The 21173-nt window shown below is 44.5% G+C and overlaps 7 protein-coding genes across 7 annotated transcripts; 2 read left to right on the top strand and 5 right to left on the bottom strand.

The window, feature by feature from the left end:
• Positions 1 to 196: 196 nt before the first annotated feature.
• On the top strand, positions 197 to 1472 carry V865_003835 (uncharacterized protein; the record flags this gene model as incomplete). Its single annotated transcript, XM_066227622.1, has 2 exons — positions 197 to 338; positions 397 to 1472. 2 exons carry the CDS (start codon positions 197 to 199, stop codon positions 1470 to 1472), a joined length of 1218 nt encoding a protein of 405 aa, XP_066083719.1.
• A 602-nt stretch (positions 1473 to 2074) lies between these two features.
• V865_003834 (uncharacterized protein) lies at positions 2075 to 4438 on the bottom strand (the record flags this gene model as incomplete). Its single annotated transcript, XM_066227621.1, has 2 exons — positions 2075 to 3793; positions 3845 to 4438. The coding sequence occupies 2 exons, from the start codon at positions 4436 to 4438 to the stop codon at positions 2075 to 2077; spliced, it is 2313 nt and encodes a 770-aa protein (XP_066083718.1).
• A 2874-nt stretch (positions 4439 to 7312) lies between these two features.
• Positions 7313 to 8548, bottom strand: V865_003833 (uncharacterized protein; the record flags this gene model as incomplete). Its single annotated transcript, XM_066227620.1, has 5 exons — positions 7313 to 8035; positions 8106 to 8142; positions 8253 to 8317; positions 8389 to 8399; positions 8458 to 8548. 5 exons carry the CDS (start codon positions 8546 to 8548, stop codon positions 7313 to 7315), a joined length of 927 nt encoding a protein of 308 aa, XP_066083717.1.
• A 1767-nt stretch (positions 8549 to 10315) lies between these two features.
• Positions 10316 to 13261, top strand: V865_003832 (uncharacterized protein; the record flags this gene model as incomplete). Its single annotated transcript, XM_066227619.1, has 9 exons — positions 10316 to 10768; positions 10837 to 10863; positions 10935 to 11198; positions 11268 to 11338; positions 11414 to 11553; positions 11629 to 11695; positions 11787 to 11838; positions 11913 to 12095; positions 12164 to 13261. 9 exons carry the CDS (start codon positions 10316 to 10318, stop codon positions 13259 to 13261), a joined length of 2355 nt encoding a protein of 784 aa, XP_066083716.1.
• Positions 13262 to 13656: 395 nt separating this feature from the next.
• On the bottom strand, positions 13657 to 16106 carry V865_003831 (uncharacterized protein; the record flags this gene model as incomplete). The annotated part of the gene is made up of 10 exons (XM_066227618.1): positions 13657 to 13740; positions 13813 to 13974; positions 14027 to 14698; positions 14749 to 15094; positions 15150 to 15380; positions 15431 to 15525; positions 15582 to 15636; positions 15691 to 15821; positions 15880 to 16028; positions 16085 to 16106. 10 exons carry the CDS (start codon positions 16104 to 16106, stop codon positions 13657 to 13659), a joined length of 1947 nt encoding a protein of 648 aa, XP_066083715.1.
• An 84-nt stretch (positions 16107 to 16190) lies between these two features.
• On the bottom strand, positions 16191 to 16971 carry V865_003830 (uncharacterized protein; the record flags this gene model as incomplete). Its single annotated transcript, XM_066227617.1, has 2 exons — positions 16191 to 16391; positions 16474 to 16971. 2 exons carry the CDS (start codon positions 16969 to 16971, stop codon positions 16191 to 16193), a joined length of 699 nt encoding a protein of 232 aa, XP_066083714.1.
• A 1510-nt stretch (positions 16972 to 18481) lies between these two features.
• Positions 18482 to 20822, bottom strand: V865_003829 (uncharacterized protein; the record flags this gene model as incomplete). Its single annotated transcript, XM_066227616.1, has 8 exons — positions 18482 to 18502; positions 18571 to 18686; positions 18748 to 18960; positions 19052 to 19405; positions 19507 to 19901; positions 19999 to 20160; positions 20241 to 20537; positions 20761 to 20822. 8 exons carry the CDS (start codon positions 20820 to 20822, stop codon positions 18482 to 18484), a joined length of 1620 nt encoding a protein of 539 aa, XP_066083713.1.
• Between the last annotated feature and the right edge of the window lie 351 nt (positions 20823 to 21173).

The raw sequence follows: 21173 nt of genomic DNA, 5'->3' as shown, positions 1-21173 counted from the left end.
ATCTTCGATTCCGGACAAATGACGTAGCAGATCGATCGATGTTTACTCGAGAACATTACGAGTATTTTGTTTACACCCCCATGCGCGATTCAGCTCATCTTACAATATACAACAATCAGCTAGGATATTGTTTGTGCTTGAACCCAGCTGCTGAATAACAGTCATCGTCGTATACAGCAGAAACATTTCACTTACAATGGCCCCGAAAGCGAAATCGAGAACGTCTGCAGGAGCGAAAAGGAAATATGATGATGAGAAGGATGTTTCCAGCAGCGGAAGTGGAAGTGGAAGTGGAAGTGGAAGTGGAAGTGGAAGTGAATTGAGTGAATACGAATATGGTGAGTGAGATTGTCCGATCAAGTATGTAAATGTAGCTTACAGATACTCCGAGTGTAGATAATTCGGACGATGGATACGATGATTTCCCATCAAAAAGCAAGAAGACCAAGAAGACCAATGGGGATGTATCACCTACGAAAAGCAAGGCAAAGACCAAATCAACAAAGCAAGAAGCCAAGTCAAAAGTACAAGACAGTCCCAGCAACAACAAGAAGAAATCCCAAGATTCTCCTAAATCCAATAAGAAGTCCAAACCATCTGCAGCAGACATCAAATCCCGTATCAAATCTACCAATCCCAAAGCTTTATTAGAATACCTCTTATCCGACGATGCATTAGACTATGCTAACCCTGCTCCTGAAAGGGGTTACGGTGAAGTCGACTGGGCCAAACACACTTCACCTTCTGATCCCAAGACCGCTCCTGAACCTAAACCTAAACCTACTGCTTCCAAAAAGGAAAAAGCCAAAGCTGAAAATACCCATTCATCCTTATTGCCTGAGGGGTATATACGATATCCACACTCGGATATGACCCCCTTTCAGATTCTCACTTCATCACTATTACTTTCCAAACCCCTTTCTCACAAGTTGGGTATAAGGACTATATCGACGTTACTTAATCCTCCATTTGAATTTGGCAAATTTGATGTATTGCTTAAAGCAGATGAAGAGAGGATAAGAGAGGGATTATGGAAAGCCCGAACTCAACATAAAGAGAAGACTTCGGTGCAGCTTTTAGAGTTAGCCCAAGGAGTGAGGGGGTTAAATGGTGAAGGAGAAGAGGATAGTTTGGGAGGAATCAAAAGGGCCATAGAGGCTCTGGGGAATGACGAGGAGAAAGCTCAGAAAAGAGTAGGAGATATGTTATCTACAATTAAAGGAATTGGACCAATTGGAGTATCGATATTCCTCAGGAGGATTCAATCACAATGGAATGAAGTTTATCCATATGTCGATCAGAGGTGTTTGAGTGCTGCGAAGTCGATTGGATTGGTGGATGATAAGGCAGGTGCAAAGGAGATGGCAAAATTAGTAGGAGATGATAGTAAGCAATTGGTCAAATTGTTAGATACGCTCATAGGGTTGGATCTTGAGAAAAAGTTGGACGATGTCGTTGAGAGGTATACCTAATTTTCGCACACATATTATCATTTCAAACTGTGTTTTTGTATACTTGAACTCCTGTCCTTGCTGACTGCTCTTGAGAGCGCTGCATCATTTCGCAACGTACTCAATGTTGTCTTTACCAGATCACATGCATTATTATATTCACAAATTAAATAGTTTATAAACAGTTAACTAGAAATGATTTTTGTCAAAACGCAAGGTCACTTTATTCACAATTTTGCGATGAGTATATATACGTACCAAGCAGAAACAGAGAAAAAAGCAAGATGCAAAGCGAAGGAAATAATACGAGAAGAAAGCATGATGGTATATCTTATAATGGCTACAGTGTATGTTTTAACAAGAGAATGATTGTATTAACAAAATAAGACGTATATACACCTAGCACAAAAAAGTATACCCAAGAAAAACGCAAGAAACTATGCTAAAAGATAGGTAATGTCCAAAGAGAAAGAGAGAAAGAATCAATGCGATGCGATGCGATGCAATGCAATGCAAGAAGAACAAGAAACGTTTATGCTACAGTCATCGGGTTTCTAAGATGTTTGATATTGGGAAAGTCGATTATGAAGATTTGGATGTTGAAAAAGTTGAGGGGTTGTTGATCACTGTCTCATCCCAGTACCAGCATATGAGGCTACTCTGTTGAAACCTACTCTACCTAATACTCGAGTTTTGGCAGATCCGAAGATAGGAGGTTGACCCATCGATACCGCTCTGGGACAAGGTGAATTTTCGTTACCAGAGCAGTTAGAACCGTTACCTCCCAAAGGTGAAGAATCATGTTCGTGATCTTCTTCTGTGATCGTCATACCCTGTCTTCTAGCCGTAGCAGCAGAGGCAGCCGCGAAAGCCAGTGGGGGGCATGGTGGAGCCGCACGAGAAGGGAGAGTGGGTTGTTCGCCGTATGTGAAAGATCTCGTTCTGCTGAATTTCCTGAAATCGTGTAAATCGGAATTGCGCCTTTCCAGATGTTTAGGATCATCCATTGGAGTGTATCCACCATTACATCGATCAGGTTGACTCTGGTAGAATCCACAATATCCTCCTTCCAATATGTATACCTCGGGATAGAAGATCTTGGGATACAGGGCATTGTTGATTAGACGATCTCTTGATCGAAGATGTTTCGCGAAAGTCGGTGCCCTTTTGGCGCTAAATTCGCAATGGAAGACGAGCACTACTTGTTCTCCTTCTTCTAATTCACCACTTCTACTGGGCATAGGCAATGCGTTACCATTGGCATGAACACCTTTCGATTCCGATAGTAGCAGTTGATCGAGAGCATCCATCGATTTGACGTTGATGGCTCCTTCGATATGTCCACCTTCGTACTCGTAATCAAATCGACAATCGATAATATGATATCGTTTGACTCTTGAGTGATATTTCCCAGCCAGAAGTTCTTGAAGGGTGTTGGGGGTTATTCGAACCAACCCATCCTCTTTGACCTTGTGACAAGGTAAAATCTTCCCGTCCATCTCATTATCTCCGAAACCAGGTAATCCACCAGGCCCGTACGGGCTAACCTTTTGTTTCCCTTTATTACCAATAGGGCTGGCCACCCCTTGACCAGAAGTGGCGATGGATGCTCGAACTGGCTTGAACCCAGGGGAACCGTCAACTCGAGGAATAGCTCGAGGACCGTATCTTCGCATGTATTCCGCTTGAGTACCAGCCATTGAAGGTGAAGCTTCGTATTCACTCTCATCGTCTTCCATCTCGTGCATCTTATTTTGATCGCACACGGAGAAAGCTCTTCTCATCGGTGCCATGGCCGCACGAGGAAACGTCCCAGATTGAGTACCGCCGAGAGTGTTCTTTGGAGGAGCGTAGAGAATGGGGAAAGCAGAGGTAGCAGATGCAGTTCGGAGGCCATTGTCGCCTGAAGAACCAGCACTGAGAGGGCCAAGGGTAGGTCGCTTGAAAGAAGGGTTTCGTCGAGCTGCTACAGTACTGGACCGACCACCGCCAAACAGCATTGCACCGGAGGAGGCAGTCTTTTCCAGGCCAGGTCGACCGATGCCCAAACCGAGTGAAGTACGTTTGGCGGATGGGGAGCCAGATGATGGCGAAGCTGGAGATCCGGTGACGAGAGAGCGTCGTTTGGCTGGAGCTTGGGCTGATGGCGCTGCAGGTGATTCGCAGAAGAAAGAACCAAGTCCAGGTGACCCGGAGAACGAAGCTGCACCACTGAAAGAAGGTGACTGCTGAGAAGATGGTCGGCGGGACTTAACTGCCGGTGAATCAATATCCATGCCAAAGTCGTCGCTGACAGAAGTCGAGGCGACTGAACAAGGGGATAATGACATGACTGGGTCGGTCTGTGATGATTGTCAGTGACGGTGCTGGTGAGCAATGATATGATAACACACCTCTCGTCTGAACATATGAGCTTGCATTCCTAATCTAGGTCTACCAGTCTCTTCATTTGATGATGTCCACTGCATTGGTAGTCCTCCTCTAGGCCGTATGACGTTCCTTCCCTCAAGCAGATTTGGCGGTAACATCATCCCCTTGTTGGCTTTGGTAGTGGCTGGTCCTGCTGATCGCTGCATGATGTTTGCCGATAATTCCCTTCCGAAGGTTCTTCCCTGTCCCAGTGGCCGAGCAGAGAGAGGCTTGATAGTATCATCAAGGTCCATATTCGATGATTTAGAAGGAGAAGGGACAGTCAAGCGCTGTAATGGTACTGGATCTGGCCGACGAGGTTTGAGCGAGAAGACGGGTGAAGGCGATAGGAAGCCAGTGGAATTCTGCGAGAACGAGGGAGATGCTGCACCCTTTTTCGGCATGATGGGAGTAGGCGAGAAGCATGGCGAGGTCTCGCCGAACGACAGGGAGGAGTTGAACGATTGGTCAACCTCGATAGGTAAGTCGGTTTCTGTCTGGGTGGGAGACGGTATAGGTGATGGGAAGCGGGATGAGGGGAAGGACTCGTTTAACGGTGACGAGGAGAAGCTGTCCATGATGTAAGGCGTACTAGATGTATACTCTGAACAATGGAATCTTCGAGGATGATGAGCTTCTATGAACAGTGGAACGACATCTTCGTTATCAGCAAGGTACATCTACGAACCTTGATTGGCGCGATAATAAGATGTATGGATCAAATAGTTCAATCAAGTAGTAACGATGGTAGGTGTATGCTGATGCCAAGGGGTAACCTGAAACATTACTCACAGTGGGAGACAGTACAGAGACTGACCATATAGACCTGCATGCAAGTGGTCAATCCACTGAGCTAAGTATAGCAAGATGTGCGAGCCTCAAAGAAAATTGCAAGTGAGACACCGGTGTGGGGTTGAGCAGGTGCTTGTGGAGAGGATCGCTGGAGGGTAGGATCACCCTGGCTCGTCTGTCTGAGAATGAGAATGATTCAGTGATCGTCAGAGCTGAGGAGGGAGAGAAGGCGGGATTGAGAATTGGACTGAATGAATTGAAAGTGATTTGAATATGAATGTGAAAATGAGAGTGAAAGTTGGTTGAAAGGAATGTGGGAGGTCGCTTTTCGAGTTTCTGGTCTTAGTTTCGTTCGTTGGGTTTTCCGTTGCTTTGGGTCGTCGTCGAAGTGATTTTGATGAGGATAGTGATAGTTGCGATGACAGAGATGGGACGTAGAATATATGATGAACGATTAGGAAAGTTGGATAGATAGGTGAGGTTGAGTGTGACTGAGTGAGGCTGGTCGCGGCTGCTTTTTCCTTTTTACCCTGCTAATCCTTAAATTCCCTACACTTCGACACTCCCGATGACAGAATCAGGTCGTCTCTCTTTTGGAGATGACGGTAGTATGAACACCGATGGAGGATTATCGGGTAAAGAGCGATTATGGGATCGTATAGAGCGAGCAGGTTGGATGAGCAGATGATGTGATTTTGGGTTGGGTCGGGTGGAGAAGGGAAGGATGGTGCAGTCAGTCTGTCGGTCTGTCAGTCAACTTGCCTCTCCAATTTTCCCTGAATAGCTCATACAGAGAGGATGAGTGACTCACATAAGTATGATAGATGGAATTTAGGAGGCGTCCGACTAATCTTCCAAGTTGGATCTATCAGGTAAGACCGAAGATGTTGAATTGGGTGGAACGAGATGGTCGATCACCTGGAATTGGTACAGCACGATTTCGTTACTGGCCGAGTGAGAGGCGCTCTACTGATGTCCTTCTCTACACAACTGACGATACGAGAGCCTTGACTTGCCGATATACAAGGTTGAAGGGAGCAGAGGTAAGGCAGGAGGCAAGCGAACAAGAGGATCAGTATCGATATGAAAACAGCAGTCGTCGGAATGAATGAGTAATGACGCGAGTGATGAGGAGTTGGCTTGTTGTGAGAAATGATGAGAGATGTGTAGGATAGACAAAAGTGATATATGGTCAATGGATGTGTAAAGTGATCATTCAACCAACATTCAACATTTTTCAACATGCGATATAGCGACATACGCTACGGTGGGAAAGCGCGACTGATTTTGAAGAACATTGAACCCAATCCAGGGTAATCCTGGTACAAATCCTAACAACCAACATATATATGCACATAAACATTCCTTGCAACCCTTGATTCTCCCGTCATATGACCTCTCGGACTAAAAGATATCACTCTAACCTAAATTGTCTACTAAAAAAATTGTTTCCTCGCATTCGCACTGTTACATAGTGTACACTGCATGATCGACGGTCGATCGGAGTACGACTCTGCCTACAGAAGAGTTAAGCCACAGCGACCACCAAACATTACTCATGGGGTATCTTATGCGGCTGCAAGCCCTCCGGCGTTAACCAGTAGAGTGGTAAAGCGTAGTATTGAACCTTGAGTTTGTTCTATAACAGGTGAAAGGCGTTCCTACATATCTTGGCATGCAACTTCGCTTCCGAGTATTCAGGTGCACTGTAGCATCAAGTGAAATTGGATGTTCCCTCTAAAGAGATGATCTGAGCAATCAATCATGACCGACTGACATTGATCGCATGTAAAGGTCGGTTGTCAGGTCACGAATCCTTCTCAGGCCAAAAGGTTCGAAGCATCGTTGTCCACTACTGTAATGCATGGACTATACTTGGTGCAATGAAGATCCTTGTATACTTAAACACATAGTAAGTGACTTGTACTGTAAACAAGCTAAATAGCTAAAAGCTCCGAATCCAGTCTAAGAGTTCAAAGGTACCACAAGTGACGTCGAGACTCAGCCATCTGACACTCTGCAGTAGCACCAGAGCACATTCTTTGGTCAATTACAGTGTGACTTGCTGCTCATATGCATGATGTAACGTTCCTCTTCAAACAGCTCATGCATACATGTGATTATGAGTCACTGTCCTGGGCCAAAATGATATCACCCATCAAGCCTCTCCAAGCTAGCCCGCTCGCAATGCGATGGCTTCGTTCGATCATCGCTATCCCGATCTAGCATATGGAGATTTGCTGGTCGAGAGAGACGTCATCCGCTCTACTCACACAGTACGGATCAAGTTCCGACACCTTGTGCGTTTGTTCTCGAAGTCCGTGACATACTAGTCACGCTTCAGCAGGCACAGAAGGATGGTTAGTCCAGCGCACGAATCGTATTGATCGAACGATCACACCATCTTCGGTCAAGTTGGTCGATAAGGTGAAACGGAGGATCCATGCGGGAGTCGTTCCGAAGATACGCGAAATGAGATGGCGATGCAACCGCCGATGCTATCGGGAAAATCGCCGTTGAGAGAGCAATTCAGTCAGTCGTACGATTGATAATATACAAAAATACATGTCAAATGGTTCTTTGATTCCTCCGAAGGATAGTGATACAGGTGACTACGTGTGTTTCCCTCAATCTCAACCTTGACAAACGTCCTTCGTTTACTATAACGCCAAAGACTCTCTACTTTCAAACTTTTCCACGAACCTAGTTCCTTCTCTTATCTGCGATACTCTGACACTCGTATCGCTTTCTCCTGATGGTGTTCCTTCCCTCTGACCAATCATTATACTAGATGCATCAGCAGAACCTAAACTAGATGTTGAACCTTGACGTCGGGCGGAATAGGGGTTGGGACTAAGTCTCGATTCGTCATAATTATTATAAGGATTTTCGAATGGGTTTATGATCCTCTCTTTCCCTTTCATTGTCGAGGTGGACGTTGAGATAGATCCATTCGACGATACACTACTACTTCGTGAACGAGGCTTGGCCGATTTGGTTCTCAACGGTAAAGCAGCTTCGGAAGGTTGATTTGGTAACTTCACTGGTTGATGTTGATGTTGATGTCGATTACGAGGGGGAGTTTCAACGGGTAATTCCCATTCTGATGATCTCTGTCTGGTATATACCGGTCTGGCAAATCCGAATTTTGATGCTTTTGGCGTATCACCTACATCCAAGTCTTGATCTTGATTTAATTCCATATCGACCTGTTCAGCATATGGATCTCGATTGAGATCACTGCCGTGAGAGGTGAATGATAAGGATGGTAGAGGATTATGAAATCCGCTTTTTCGCTTGGTCTTCGATGGTAGTCGTTTACGACATCTATTCCAAAGGTAGATACCGATGAATGTGGATATGATCAGAAGGACGGCAATGCCCTGGTATCGAATGGCAAGTTCTATCAGCATCTTCGTGTAATAGCACGGATTGTATATAGAGGGAACTCACAGATATCAGTCCAATGAATCCACCTGTCGAGCCCGCACTATTCTCCCGCATAAAGATTCAGCTCATCGTCTCAAGGGTGCCATAATGTGACAAGTAGCTGATGAAGGACTAATAAGGTGCTGATGAGGATGGGGACTGCTCACTCACATCTTCGGCTCATCTCCTAATCCTCTCCACTTCGTCTCTGTACTTGCAGGTGGTCCTGTACCATACTACTTGTAACATCCTTGACTCATCAGCCATCGGTGTGCGTGCAGAATGAGCATGAGACCTCGTTACGCACAGATACAGACTCTACGCTTGGACCAAATCATATCAGCTGCATGGCCCTTGACAGTCACTCAGTACTCACCAGGACGAGTAGTAGTAATCCCTGAACCACTCCCTCCTCTTCTCTCTAAACTCTGCTCGGAGGGACCACGGATGAACCATGCGATGAGCATCCTGTCATATCTCATATACTCATTGGACACTGGACGTTGATATGGGTTATTGTGATGCGGTCAGCATTAGATATCTCGATTAGAGTGAATGCAACAGCTTACAACAACGAACCAAACGTCATGGTCAATATCATCTGCTCATGTAACGGTGTGATGTGATGATACTTTATACTTTAAATCCACGTCATGATCATTGATACTTTTGATTTCGGCCGTTGTAATCTGATAACTCAATCTGTCTCCTTTTGAGATTACTCGAGTAGTCATTCGTTCACTCCTAAATGTGAATACGGGTACATATCTCCCGTTTGACCCGAATATATGTCCATCCGACCTGGCATTAATAACTCAGAGATCGCTTAATTCTTAATCCTACAGTTGAGATCTAGGGTTATATGGAACCTAATCTGGGATGATCCTCGCCGTATGTCTATCTGTCTGTCGGTTTCGGCCGCAGCAAGTAGAATTGCGACATCTCGAATCGTGGTTTGCTCTTTTAGTCGTAGGAGTATGTTCCATTAGGGAGGGACAGTCGTTTCCTCAAGGCATCACGGGACGAACACTTGGTAGAGATCGGCTGTCTCAGTCCATGAACACCCGCATCTTGAGAATACGCATCAGATCTGAGTAACTCCCCACAACGCAACCGTAGATATACATCCTGTACCTCTTCGAGGCCCATTCGACCGAACGCGGGGAAGAAAGATGGTTTCAATCTTGGAAATCTTTTTTTAGAATCAGACCTCGGAAGGAACTGGAAAATTATTCCCTTTATCTGATAAGCGGGAAACAAAACGGTTGTTCACCAACATACAGAGTACAACTTTTCGGTCGATACTGGTAATTATGTCACGTTACAGCAAGCGACTAATCTTTCCGATCCGGTCGATCTTCTCCATCATTATACTTGACATACAGATGGATCTCAGTCTTCCTTGGCGTTGAGTCCCAAAATAGATCTTCCCCCCTCCTTCTTTTGATTCTTCTTTGTCGTGCTGATCTCATGTGCTGTGATATCTAATCGGCCGACGTTCCTGCAAGGTACCACTAACCTCGCCTTGTATCTCCTCGAACAGATCTAGTGGTACCTAATTACTATCGTTTCCTCGAAACCTGTTCACAAAACTCACGATAGTTCGTCCTCAAGCTCTACAATTTGGCGATACACCTAGCGGATCCCATCGGTACAGTATCCAATTTCGAAAAAGTTCTTCTTCGCTCCTGGAGCAAAGCAATCTGTGTTATTCGGTTCCCCACTTCTGACCTGACACTAACCACTGTCCTAGCTCACGTCGTACCCTTCGGACGACAACTGATGGCAAGCAGACGAGCTTGGTACGACGGCGGCGGAAGCATATTGAATTCTCATGTCAATTCTGAACCTGATTTTTCTTTCCTCATCGGACTGACTGGCAGAACAGGCATAAGCGGTAAGAACGAACGGAATGAGGGGTGTGACAAACGGGAGTGAATTGTCTTAAGGGACATCCTAGTCTAGGTGTGGATCGAGAAGAAAGAAAGAGAAAACACAAATGGGATGCATAGCCAATGGTAAGATTGATTATCGTCAATCTTTCACTGGTTGGAAGTGAACAGGTTTGATATATATTAAAACAAGTCTTTCTTCACCTTCTTCTTGCATCCGTCAAAATCCCTCTTTACGGGTCCATGGTCTGTCAACTTTAGCAACTCGAATACTTTGCAACGTCCTCCTCGAGTTTGGTCCAATTTACCCTCACTCTCCACCATCCATTTCACAGTACAACCATGATACCTTTCAGCATCTTACTCTTCTCTGCAATCTTCATCAGAGTGGTGAGAGGGGAAGGCCTTCAAGTATCAACCAAGAACCCGGTTTCCAACTGTGTAGAAGGCATCAACGATGCTCTTACCGAAGTTACATTTGGCGATATAGACCCTGACGCCGCTTACTACACCGGACTATGCGGTTCGGTATTCCATACGACGAGTTTAGCTTTGTCCACTATGAAATGGTGTACCACGCAGAAACAAAGGGATAAAGGATGGGGAAAGATGAATGGATACTGCGAGGAGTATGGTGGTCTGCCTCTACCCTCCTGGGACGAACTGTTATCGAAAGTGAATCAATCGAATGTCGTCGAAGATGTCAATACGATTGATCCGACTATTACTGGGACGGTATTTAATAGTACGATCGTACTGAGTGAAGAGGCTTGGAGAGCAGGACAGCAAACTGATGTGAGTCAACTACCCAAAACATTTCTTTCGAGCTCAGACGCTTTAGCTGACATTATGCTGTCGACTAGGATGCTTGGACCACTGAAGAGAATTATGTGAGTGTCAAGTAATTATGATTGTGATAATGTTTGTGGCAGTGGTTGGACTGTGCTGACTTTGATGACAGCACCACGGATTCGGATGGGGATTATACATCCTAGTTGGTTTAGCCATCCTCGTCGGCACGTTGAATCGAATATTCGCATTATTCGTCCGAACATACACCCCTTCAAGCTCATCGCCTCAGGAGATCTCTCCTCTCTCTCACGAAAGCCGATGGTACACAATATACAAGAAACACATCGAAGTACCAGCTTTGTTCGGGTACAAACATTCTCAAGCTTCTGCTTGGGGGTTCCTGAGCATACCTACCAGGTTACAAGGTCTGTTCGTGAGTGGAAGATCACACTATCGTTGATGGGATAACCCGGCTTAGATGAGAGTATGTATGACTGTGCAGATATTCGGATATGTGGGTCTGAATGTCATATTCACTGTAGTAGGATACGATATCTTCTATGAGAATGTTTAGTACGTACTGAGCATCTATCTACCCGAGTGATAATGATAGCTGATATAACGTATTGTCTGTTCCTGTACTGATAGCTGGTACGGTCATAGAGATACGCAGATCATACGGTATCTAAGTGACAGAACGGGTATAATGTGTTTCTATAATCTACCTCTTCTGTGGTGTTTGGCAGGAAGGAACGATGTGATACTTTGGATGACCGGCTGGTCTTACAGTGAGTGTACCAACTACCCAGACGAAGACGAATGTGACACAATGATGGTGCTCACGTATGGAGCATCTATCGTAGGTACGCTTAATCTGTTTCATCGATGGGTAGCTAGAATAGCTATCCTTCAAGCTATCGTTCATTCGGCGTGAGTGAACCTATGCGACACTTTCCATGTCAAACCCCCATGTGAGACCTGACACAATGCCCCCTTGCGGTGGCTATACTTGGCTGGAAAGGGGATACATAGCCGAGGAGATGAAACAACGATATTGGTGGACCGGTGTTGTAGTGAGTTGTCCTCCAAAAAAATTGAGTAGTACATATCAGTCGCAATGCTGACTCGCCGGTATTCTGGCATAAAGGCAACGATCGTCATGTCTTTACTTATCCCATTCTCCGTCCGACCATTCCGAGAGAAATTCTACGAACTCTTCTTGATAATTCATATCGGATTGGCATTAGTCACCTTGGTGACTTGTTGGTATCACGTTGAGATTTGGGATGGGGCCTATGATCCTTGGATATGGGCCAGTGTGGCTGTCTGGGTGGGCTGGATCTCTTCACCGAACGAGTGCCCTGCAGCACTGACGCATTGATTGTTGCTTGTATCTAGGCGATGGACAGGTTTATCCGGGTCATTCGTGTGATCGTCCTAACCTACAAAGCATTATCGAAATCCGGTGTCAACACAAATGCCACTATCCCATGGTCCCCTTCCGATCAGAGAGGGTTAATCAGACTGTCCATCACCACATCAATCAAGATCATTCCTCAACCGGGTCAATACTACTTCATCTATACTCCCTATTCACTCAAGCCATGGGAAAATCATCCTTTCACTCTTGCTTCTTGGACCGTCAACGCACACGATTCTACCTTAAACTTCCTTGTGGCACCTCTCAAGGGAGCTACCAAACGATGGCAGAAGAAGATTCTGAAAAATCAGGAAAGAAAAGTCGACATGAGGTTATTGTTAGAAGGACCTTATGGGCATACCAACCCTGTTGAACAGTATGATAAAGTTTTGTTTTTGGTCGGGGGATCAGGTATAACGTCAATCTTACCATACTTGTATAAGTTGAAATTGATCTCAATCCAAGTGCCCGAACCGACAGTTAGGGAAATAAGGGTAATTTGGATAGTGAAAGACCAAGATTATGCGAAAGACGTTCTGGATAATGAGTTGAAAGAATATGTAGATATGGCAGTATGTGGCGATATACCCACCAAAGTGGAACTGTACGTTACCAGGGGAGGAGCGAATGGTCAACAGGACTTGATAGGATCACTGGGATATGATACCACCGAATCGAGCTCTACCTCAGGATCGAGTTCACCTGGGATCACGTCAACGCCAATGATCGAAAAATTCGAACCTCAAGATATCAATAAGCCCAGTCCAAATGCTAATAACGATGGTGAATTATCGACTACTTCGAATTCCGACGTGGAACTTGAATCTTCAGCTTCTAAAGAAAAATTTACCAAGTCTGTTGGTCTCACCATCCATCAAGGTAAACCAATCATCAAAGACCTAGTACACCAATTTGTAAATGGTCTAGTAGGAAGCGAGAGACTAGCCGTATCGGCTTGTGGACCTGCCAAGTTGATGGATGATACGCGTGCGAGTGTCTGTGAGATTTATGGGAATGGTGAGAACCAAGTTGATGGTAAAAGGATCGAATATTTCGAAGAATCTTTCTGTTGGTAAAAATGACATTCACCTTGCTTCGTTTTCTGGTTGAATCTATGATATATATTGATTACTTTGGTTTGCTAAGAATGACTGAGTTATGAAAAGATGAATTTTGGACACTGTACTGTATAGTGAAAGCAGTAAATGCCGGTTCTCATACGCTGTACCATCGAGCGATCGAGGAGAAGAGCATATAGCTTTCCGAAAGACGGAAACTGTCCATATATCCAAAGAGGCAATCATTGAACTACACACAATATATATATAGAAGACATAAATTCCATTATAATTCATTAGAAATAGTCGTATTCGTCATTATCGTTATCGTAAAAAACAATTCAGAGCATATTCGATCATACAATATCCTACTCTGTCTGTCTATAACGAACAAATGAACACATACAAATAACCTACTCCACCTCGTGGTGCGTTTCTGCCACATAATCATGTCCTAGAAACCCCACCACCACGATACTTCCATCCGTGCACCCGTACTAAGGTCATTCAATATCAGATAAGCGACTTTCATTACACATTCACAAGCAGATGGGAATCACTGTACTCACAACGAATTTTTCTCTATCCAATACTAAACACATAGGATTCTTTCCTGGGGTCTGTAAATTCAATACCTCCGATTTATCTCTCCAAGCTCCAGATACAGGTATCATATCTGTCCGTCCACCTTGTCTATTTTGGTTAGACTGGCCTGGCACACCGACATAAAGCTACAGCATCTGTCAGCTAAATGTACACATGAATTGCCTCGAACAAACTCGCTTGTCTATCAGCTCCTGACCTAGCTGCAAACCTAGTGGAAGTGACCACTCTAGTCCTCCTAGCGTCTATAGCACCTTTCTCTACGTCAGGAGCATGAATAAGTTCAAGGATCTTAGGTGCTTTAGTCAGAAGGGGTATGATCCTCTTCCTCCCTTCCTTCGGCTTCCTCTCTTCCTCCTCAGGGACAGGAGTACCAGAGGCCAAAGAAGTTCGTCGGGATGACATGACTGATTTTCTAGGGGAAGAAGACTGCGTGATCGGACTGGAAGATCTGTCGAGATTGGTAATTCCTTTAGTTCGGAGTGGAGATGGGGTCGCTGTACCAGATAATGATCGAGCCATAGCTTTTGCAGGTGAGGTGAGGTTTGCCAATTTCGAAGCAGGTGATGACCAGCTTGGTGACATCGCGGTCGATGTCAAGCTGGGTGTAGATCTTTTGATACCTAATGTAGGGGTAGATCCGGAAGTGGTGCGCTGTCTGAGGTGATTGGGCGTCTTGGTAGGTGTAGACGCCATCGGTAATGCCCTAGACGCCGAAGATACGGTTCGGATTCTTCCTTTGGCTGGCGACGGGGTCGCAGGACTAGAAGGTCGAGTTGTTGGAATTGCGAGAGGTATCACCTCCTCAGTTTCGTCCCATGCTAGACGAATGATTCTTTCCCTTGTGACACACTTCGGGTTCATCAGTTTACAACCAACGTGAATAACTTAGTGTCACTTACAGTCATCCACTTGCCTTGACCTTCAAACCAGTTAATCATACCTATTCCGCCTAGTCCACCGCCCACATCTTTCAATTTCAACTTCCACTCCTTTTCATTCGTCCCACCACCAAGAGTCCTACCAAGATCTGATATCTTGAACTGAGCCAACATCCCTCTCTTCCTAATACTGAATGTCCTGATAATTCCATCGACCGTGACAGAAACGATGTAATCGTTAATGAGTTGAATACCAACACATATGTTCGTTTGTTGACCAAATCGCACTATCTTCTCTCCCGTTCTCCATGACCAGATGACTAGGGCTTTGTCCGCTCCTGCAGATACCAGGTAATCCTCGTTGAGTCTACCATTGGTGATGTCAGCTATTGCAGGTAAGAACGGAAGGCAAGAGTACTAACGCTACTGCTCTGATCCCGTGCAGATGTCCAGATAAGGTATTCAGTAATAGCCACTCCTCTCCTTTCTTCTTCCATACCTGTACTCGACCTATGTCATGGTACCCTGCAACGAAAACGTCCTCCGGAGGGTAATAGTCAAGACACGAAACCGACTTCGCAGGTATCACTAGCGGTTGAGGGATCGAAGAGGGCGTTAGAGTGAGCAGAGGAGGGAGATGCCATATCCGTATGCTGAAATATCAGTTAGCGAGATATTATGCGAAGTCTGAAGGGGACCTCACGTCTCATCGTATGATCCACTGATCAAAACATCTCCGCGAAGACGAAGTGAGGTGACATAGTTTGTATGTCCTTTCAGCAAGAACACCTTTTGAGCCTGTTGAAACACATAGTGAGCTGGAGTCCCAAGTTAAACGTAAATAGTATACATACCATTCCTGTGTTCCAGTTCCTTTCCCGTTTCCAGAGATCTTTATACAATTCTTCCCTAAAGCAGATTATATGTCAGAGATCGCAACCATACATCTGCGAGTACGCTCACCATCCTCCTTCAGGTATATTCTCGAGATGATTCAAGCCAGCTTCACCCTCCCAATCTCTCCATTCAAGTTGTCTACATAGCATTTTCCACAACGAGTCATTCTGCGTGATGTATCTATACCCCTTGGACACCTTATAAGACCGGTCATAAGCGCACATCGAACAATGAAAGTTCTCCCACCACACGCACCTTCCTAAGATTAAGGATATCCTTGACATCCAATGACCCCAGTATCCTTATTTGAAGCACTTCATCAGTCCGAGACAAGATATCAAACCTTGATCTCCTGTACTTCTCAAGAATAGCTATCTGCGCGTTTATATCGGAAGGATGACATGCTATCCGAAGGCATCAATACCTAGATCCCATCCCAACAGCTTTTTACTGAGCTTACCTTCAGCTACTAGACCTAACATTTTAATCCTTTCATCCCTATTCATACCTCTCAATGTCCCAGCCAGACCATTTCTTACACCGTCCATTGCCCGTTTTTCAAATTCCTATTGGTCCCGTTTGGATTTATCTGCTGCACTACATCTTGCGTGTGCCGCTTCTAACTCGTTATACTGCTTTTGCAAATAGTGTAATTGACTATGTAAATCATGGAGCGATGATGAAGAGGCTGATTGGGATTTGACAAGCAGGTTCTTGTAGTGCGTTATCTGACGAAGATAGTGAGTTTCCAAAGCAGCGTATGGAGACTATACCGACATATCAGCATATAGGTACAGAGCAAGACCCATGGTGCAATGTGAGAATCTGGATCATGAACAATTCACTCACATCCCCATCTTCGATCCCATTGACGGTTTCTGTCCTCAATTCCCAATCCTCCTCTGTAATAGGGTCATCCCAATTGGTAGGTTCGCTGAATATTTCTGGAAAACCATTAGGACCCAGAGGCTGATCAGCGACCCAGGATTCCGACGAGAGAGAAGCTTCTTTTACCGAAGGTATCTTAGCGGGCGATTGACGAAGTGGTGAAGGTATCCTAGCCGGAGATGGTCTAGCTGCAGCTTTCGGAGTCGAAGACCGAGGAGTTGACGGACCTGCTCCAGGGGTATCTCTACCGTTCGTAGCTATCTTCAAGGTAGATTTCGGACTTGGCTGCTGTCTGGCCGGGAGAGAACGTCTCGGCTGAAGTTTGACGATTGGTGAAGGCGTTGTTAAGCTCGGACCAGCTAGAGGCAGTGACTTTCGAGGGGTAGCTAGTGGTCTTTTGGGAGTCGTGTTGGCAGTCGTCCTTGTAGCAGCTGGTGGTCTAGTCTGCTGTTGTGTCATCTTCCTATCCCTCTGTAATATAGCTAAGCGATGGCATCGTACAGATGCAAGTGCAATGACTCTTGTACATCCACTTCAGTTGCAAGCATAAAAAAACACGTCTCAGAAACGCATGGACCGGTTTAGACGTACTTTGCGGAGACCCCGGCTAACAGGCCACGTGATATTCCAAGATACGTAATGACGTGTCCTGAGGTTATCATTACTTGGCCTTACCTTTTGAGTGGCAAATTCCTTTTTATGTGCTTGAGTGTTTTTTGTGTTCTGCTGGGTATGACGTAGCTGTGCAGCCATCCCCCGTCGAGGTACCGGATTTCGTGACGAGTAAACGGAGCAGCGCAGTATCACATCACCTCGAAACCTATATATAAATAAACATGACAATAAACCTTCTTCTGTCATTCCCTCTTTCTCTCTTTTTACATTAACACTTACCACTCACAACTCGTCACATTCACGTATAACATCACAATCAACACATCACAATGGCTTTCAGTGAGTAATACTTATCAGCTTCGGACAATCTACCCGAAAAGCACTAGCCGAAAGACCGAATGCAACGTGTCTACAGATTCGCCTTCAACCCATCATTTAGACTGGCACTGCTTTCGACTATGCATGCTGACTCTTTGATGATCACATAGCCGCTTCCGATATCATCAAGATCATCTTCGCCGTTATCCTTCCTCCTTTAGGTGTGTTCCTTGAGAGAGGTTGTAACGCTGATTTCTTGATCAACGTGAGTGACCTTTTCCCTTCGCTTCCTGCTCACGTCAAGGAACCGAGTATCTTCATTATGTTTGCCGCCTGCTCGCCTTCACATTCTGTTGTGGATGTGCTCATGCTTACGTTCTTGCTATGTAGATCCTGTTGACGATATTGGGTTACATTCCCGGTAGTAAGTCTATCTACTGTTCTCCTCTCGTTTCAACGTTGCCTGACATATGGTTTCTTTCATCTAGTCATCCACGCCTTGTATATCATCCTGAAGTATTAGGACTGTCCAGCCATAGATCACGGGTAGCCGAATCAAGGAGAAGGTGAATAAACTCATGCCAAATTCCAAGTCTAATCATACATAACGCTGATCAGGTCATGCCCATTAGCAGATGTTCAAGTATACGACATACTGTTTGATATCCATTGTAAATCTTTGAAGAAGCAGAAGTCGAAATGGATTGTTAGGTAGAGAGATTGCCTGTATATAAATAAACTGACTGATTTATGCAGTTATAATATGTTCACGGGATGTTGCTCCATCATCTCTCATATCGCAAGTCTTAAAACAAGTTCTCGCATGCTTCGCAATGACATGTGTGTCTCTGGACATGTGCTTTGATGCATCCCAGATTCGTGTACTTCGATTCGATACTCGCTAAGGACTGATATCAAGAGATGATATCGAAAACCCAGAAATCCAAAACGGAACCGATGCGAAAAAAGGATAAGACTATGCTACAAGTGTTTACAAACGGGTACAAGACGAAAATGTTAAAGTTGGAGGATGCGGCTATAATATGAGATATGGGAACTGAAGAAGGATGACACTGATCAGCGATACTTTCCAATCATTGTGAATGTGACAAAGCTATCGCTTACCTCTTTGGCCTTATCGGTGTATAGCTCTTTCACAGCAGCCATGGCAAAAGGTTTCCAATCCGTTTCCACTAACGTACGATGTCTCTGCTTGACTGATTCTTTCGTCATTGGGGGCGCTACATTGAAATCTCGATCAGTCAATCAGTTCTGTCAGAAATGGTGGAAGATAACACTCACGTATATAACTAGTGATTGGATCATCCAAAGCAGCTTGCATAGCTTCTCTCAGCTGATCTCCATTCTCTTTCTGGACATGATAGACATATGGTGCTCCGTATGGCCTTAACGCGTCATGCTGGGTATGCCATTTTGTCCAATCCTCAGGATCGGAATGGTTCCATGACATGATTGGGTTGATGAATGGCACACCGAAACATAGCGCATCGTATGCTATTCAATTTATCATTACATCAGGTGAGCTTCCCATCATCTTACGTTTTCCTTAAAGATGGAGCTGAGCAGACCAGGAAAGGAAACTTACGCGATGGAGACATGTTAGGTTTACCCACACCCAACAGGAATTTACTAGATGCTAAAGTCTGATACCATTCCTGTTGAGGTAATTTACCCAAATTGTTTATCCCTTTATACATATCTTCATGTTTACCAGTCTTATCATCATCGTGTCCACCCGTAGCTATCATTTCAAACTTTTCACCGGTCTCTTCAGATACTGGCATGGATGAAATTGCTTTTCCCAGTATATCTTCTTTACCCCATACCCACTCTGGTGAAGATGTATTGAAGTATTTGGCATATTTGCCCAAGGCCATTCCTCGATGATGTCGTGAAGAAGGGAGTGAAACGGCTCTACAACGAGATTCGATCGAGTAACCTATATTATCATAAATCGCAAAGACATCAACTGTCAGTAAACATCTCATCAAGCGTTGTTTACTCCTTTTCTGGAAAATAATAACAAATGTGTCGACTCACCCAAGTAATGATTTCCTTCTCCACCTTTATTAGACAAAGCGTAATTCTCAGGACTCAACGTGAACTGTCTACCCAAAGGATTGGAGGGACCTTGCCAAAAATGAAATGTAAAACTTTTCTCTAACGGTATACCTTCCTGATAATCCGTAGTTTTGATACATCCGAACTTTTTAGGCGAAGTTGTATTTTGAAATTTACCAGAAGTATGATCATTTTCGTACGTTTCCCAATTCGTTGAATTCCGTTTAACACATGCGTCTAACTGGTTTCCTTCCCATAAGATCGTTTGGACTTTATCGCTTAATCCCTGATACAGAGTTAAAGTATCCATAGACTCGAATGTGTATAATAAAGTGTAATTTAATGAAGTGAATGCTTCCAATGTTGATTTAGCCCTATCAAATTCATCAAATCAATCACATTAGCACATCGTGGTATCTTGACGGTATAAATGGTTAAATTGGATCGGACTGAATAGACAAGCCAACTCACCAGATATCTTCTCCGCTCGTACCTCCCGTCATAGCATTATTGAAATGGAACGAGGCCAGTATGACAACTTTCTCTTCGTCTTTACCACAGGTATTGGTCTCTATACAATGTGCTAACCTTTTCAAAGCAGGGGCATTGAGTGTTCTAGCAAATCGTTTTTCGCTAACAAGGCCGAAGACATCAGTCATCAGTCACGATCTCCCTTTCCCTTTTGCTCACGAATGGACGAAAGTTGTACGCACGTAATGTTGAACCTCTGATCGAAAAGTTCATCCAACTGTCTGATTTTCCTAGCTTCAGTTTTCCTATCTCGTCCATCACTCAGACCTAACCATGTCTTCCATTCTTCTAAATTGGCTTTATTGTAATTACCCCAAAATCCAGCTTCGCCACCATGATGATACTGGTAGTGATTGCTACCGCTGAACTCGTCTGAGTAATAATCCGATTCGAGCGAGTCGGAAGGAATGACTGAGAGGTAGAAGAATACACTTAGGGTGAAGAGGGTCGTGAAGAATGTAATGATCAGAGCTATTATCCTGTGTCGGTTGATCGTAATCAGGTCAGCTAATGTTACAATACACAATGAATGTTTAGCTTGTTTAGCTGTGATCAAGCTAATCCCATGGGGAAACTGATGTATCGAGCCAACTTCGCGCTCTGCATACAGAGTCAAATCACCGTTCTTGCTTCCTGCATGTCTCTCGACCTTGACACCTATAATCGTCCTGAGACTTTCGTACAATTGCAAGATGTACTCACCTGGACTGATGAGAGTTAAATATACTCGACATCGAGTTGGAGCTTTCTTTTTCCCACCTCATTTTGTATACTCCTGCCAAGCTTCGTCGATGACCGTTTCGCCTTGTTCTGGAGATTGAAAGAATGGGGGATCAATTCTGGTTATTGGCGGTCGTACTAAGTTTAGGATGAGATCGCAGATCTCGAAATGAGTGTGATTGTGAGTGTATGAGAAAGGTAAAGAATGGCTATAGTAAAGAATGTACAATAGATTATAGGCTGATCAATCACGAAGATCAATTATCAATTATCGAAATATCTCTCAACTCGTAAGTACAAGCAAGAACGAAATCGAGTGAGAAATGGAAATATATTTTACGGCATGCGCACAGATGGGATCAAGACAGATGCAATGATCAGTCATTCATTCATTC

The sequence above is a fragment of the Kwoniella europaea genome, chromosome 1, assembly GCF_036810445.1.
Source record: "Kwoniella europaea PYCC6329 chromosome 1, complete sequence".
NCBI lineage: Eukaryota > Fungi > Basidiomycota > Tremellomycetes > Tremellales > Cryptococcaceae > Kwoniella > Kwoniella europaea.
The sequence above is the reverse complement of the archived record's forward strand: the minus strand, read 5'-3'. Positions and strand labels throughout refer to the sequence as shown.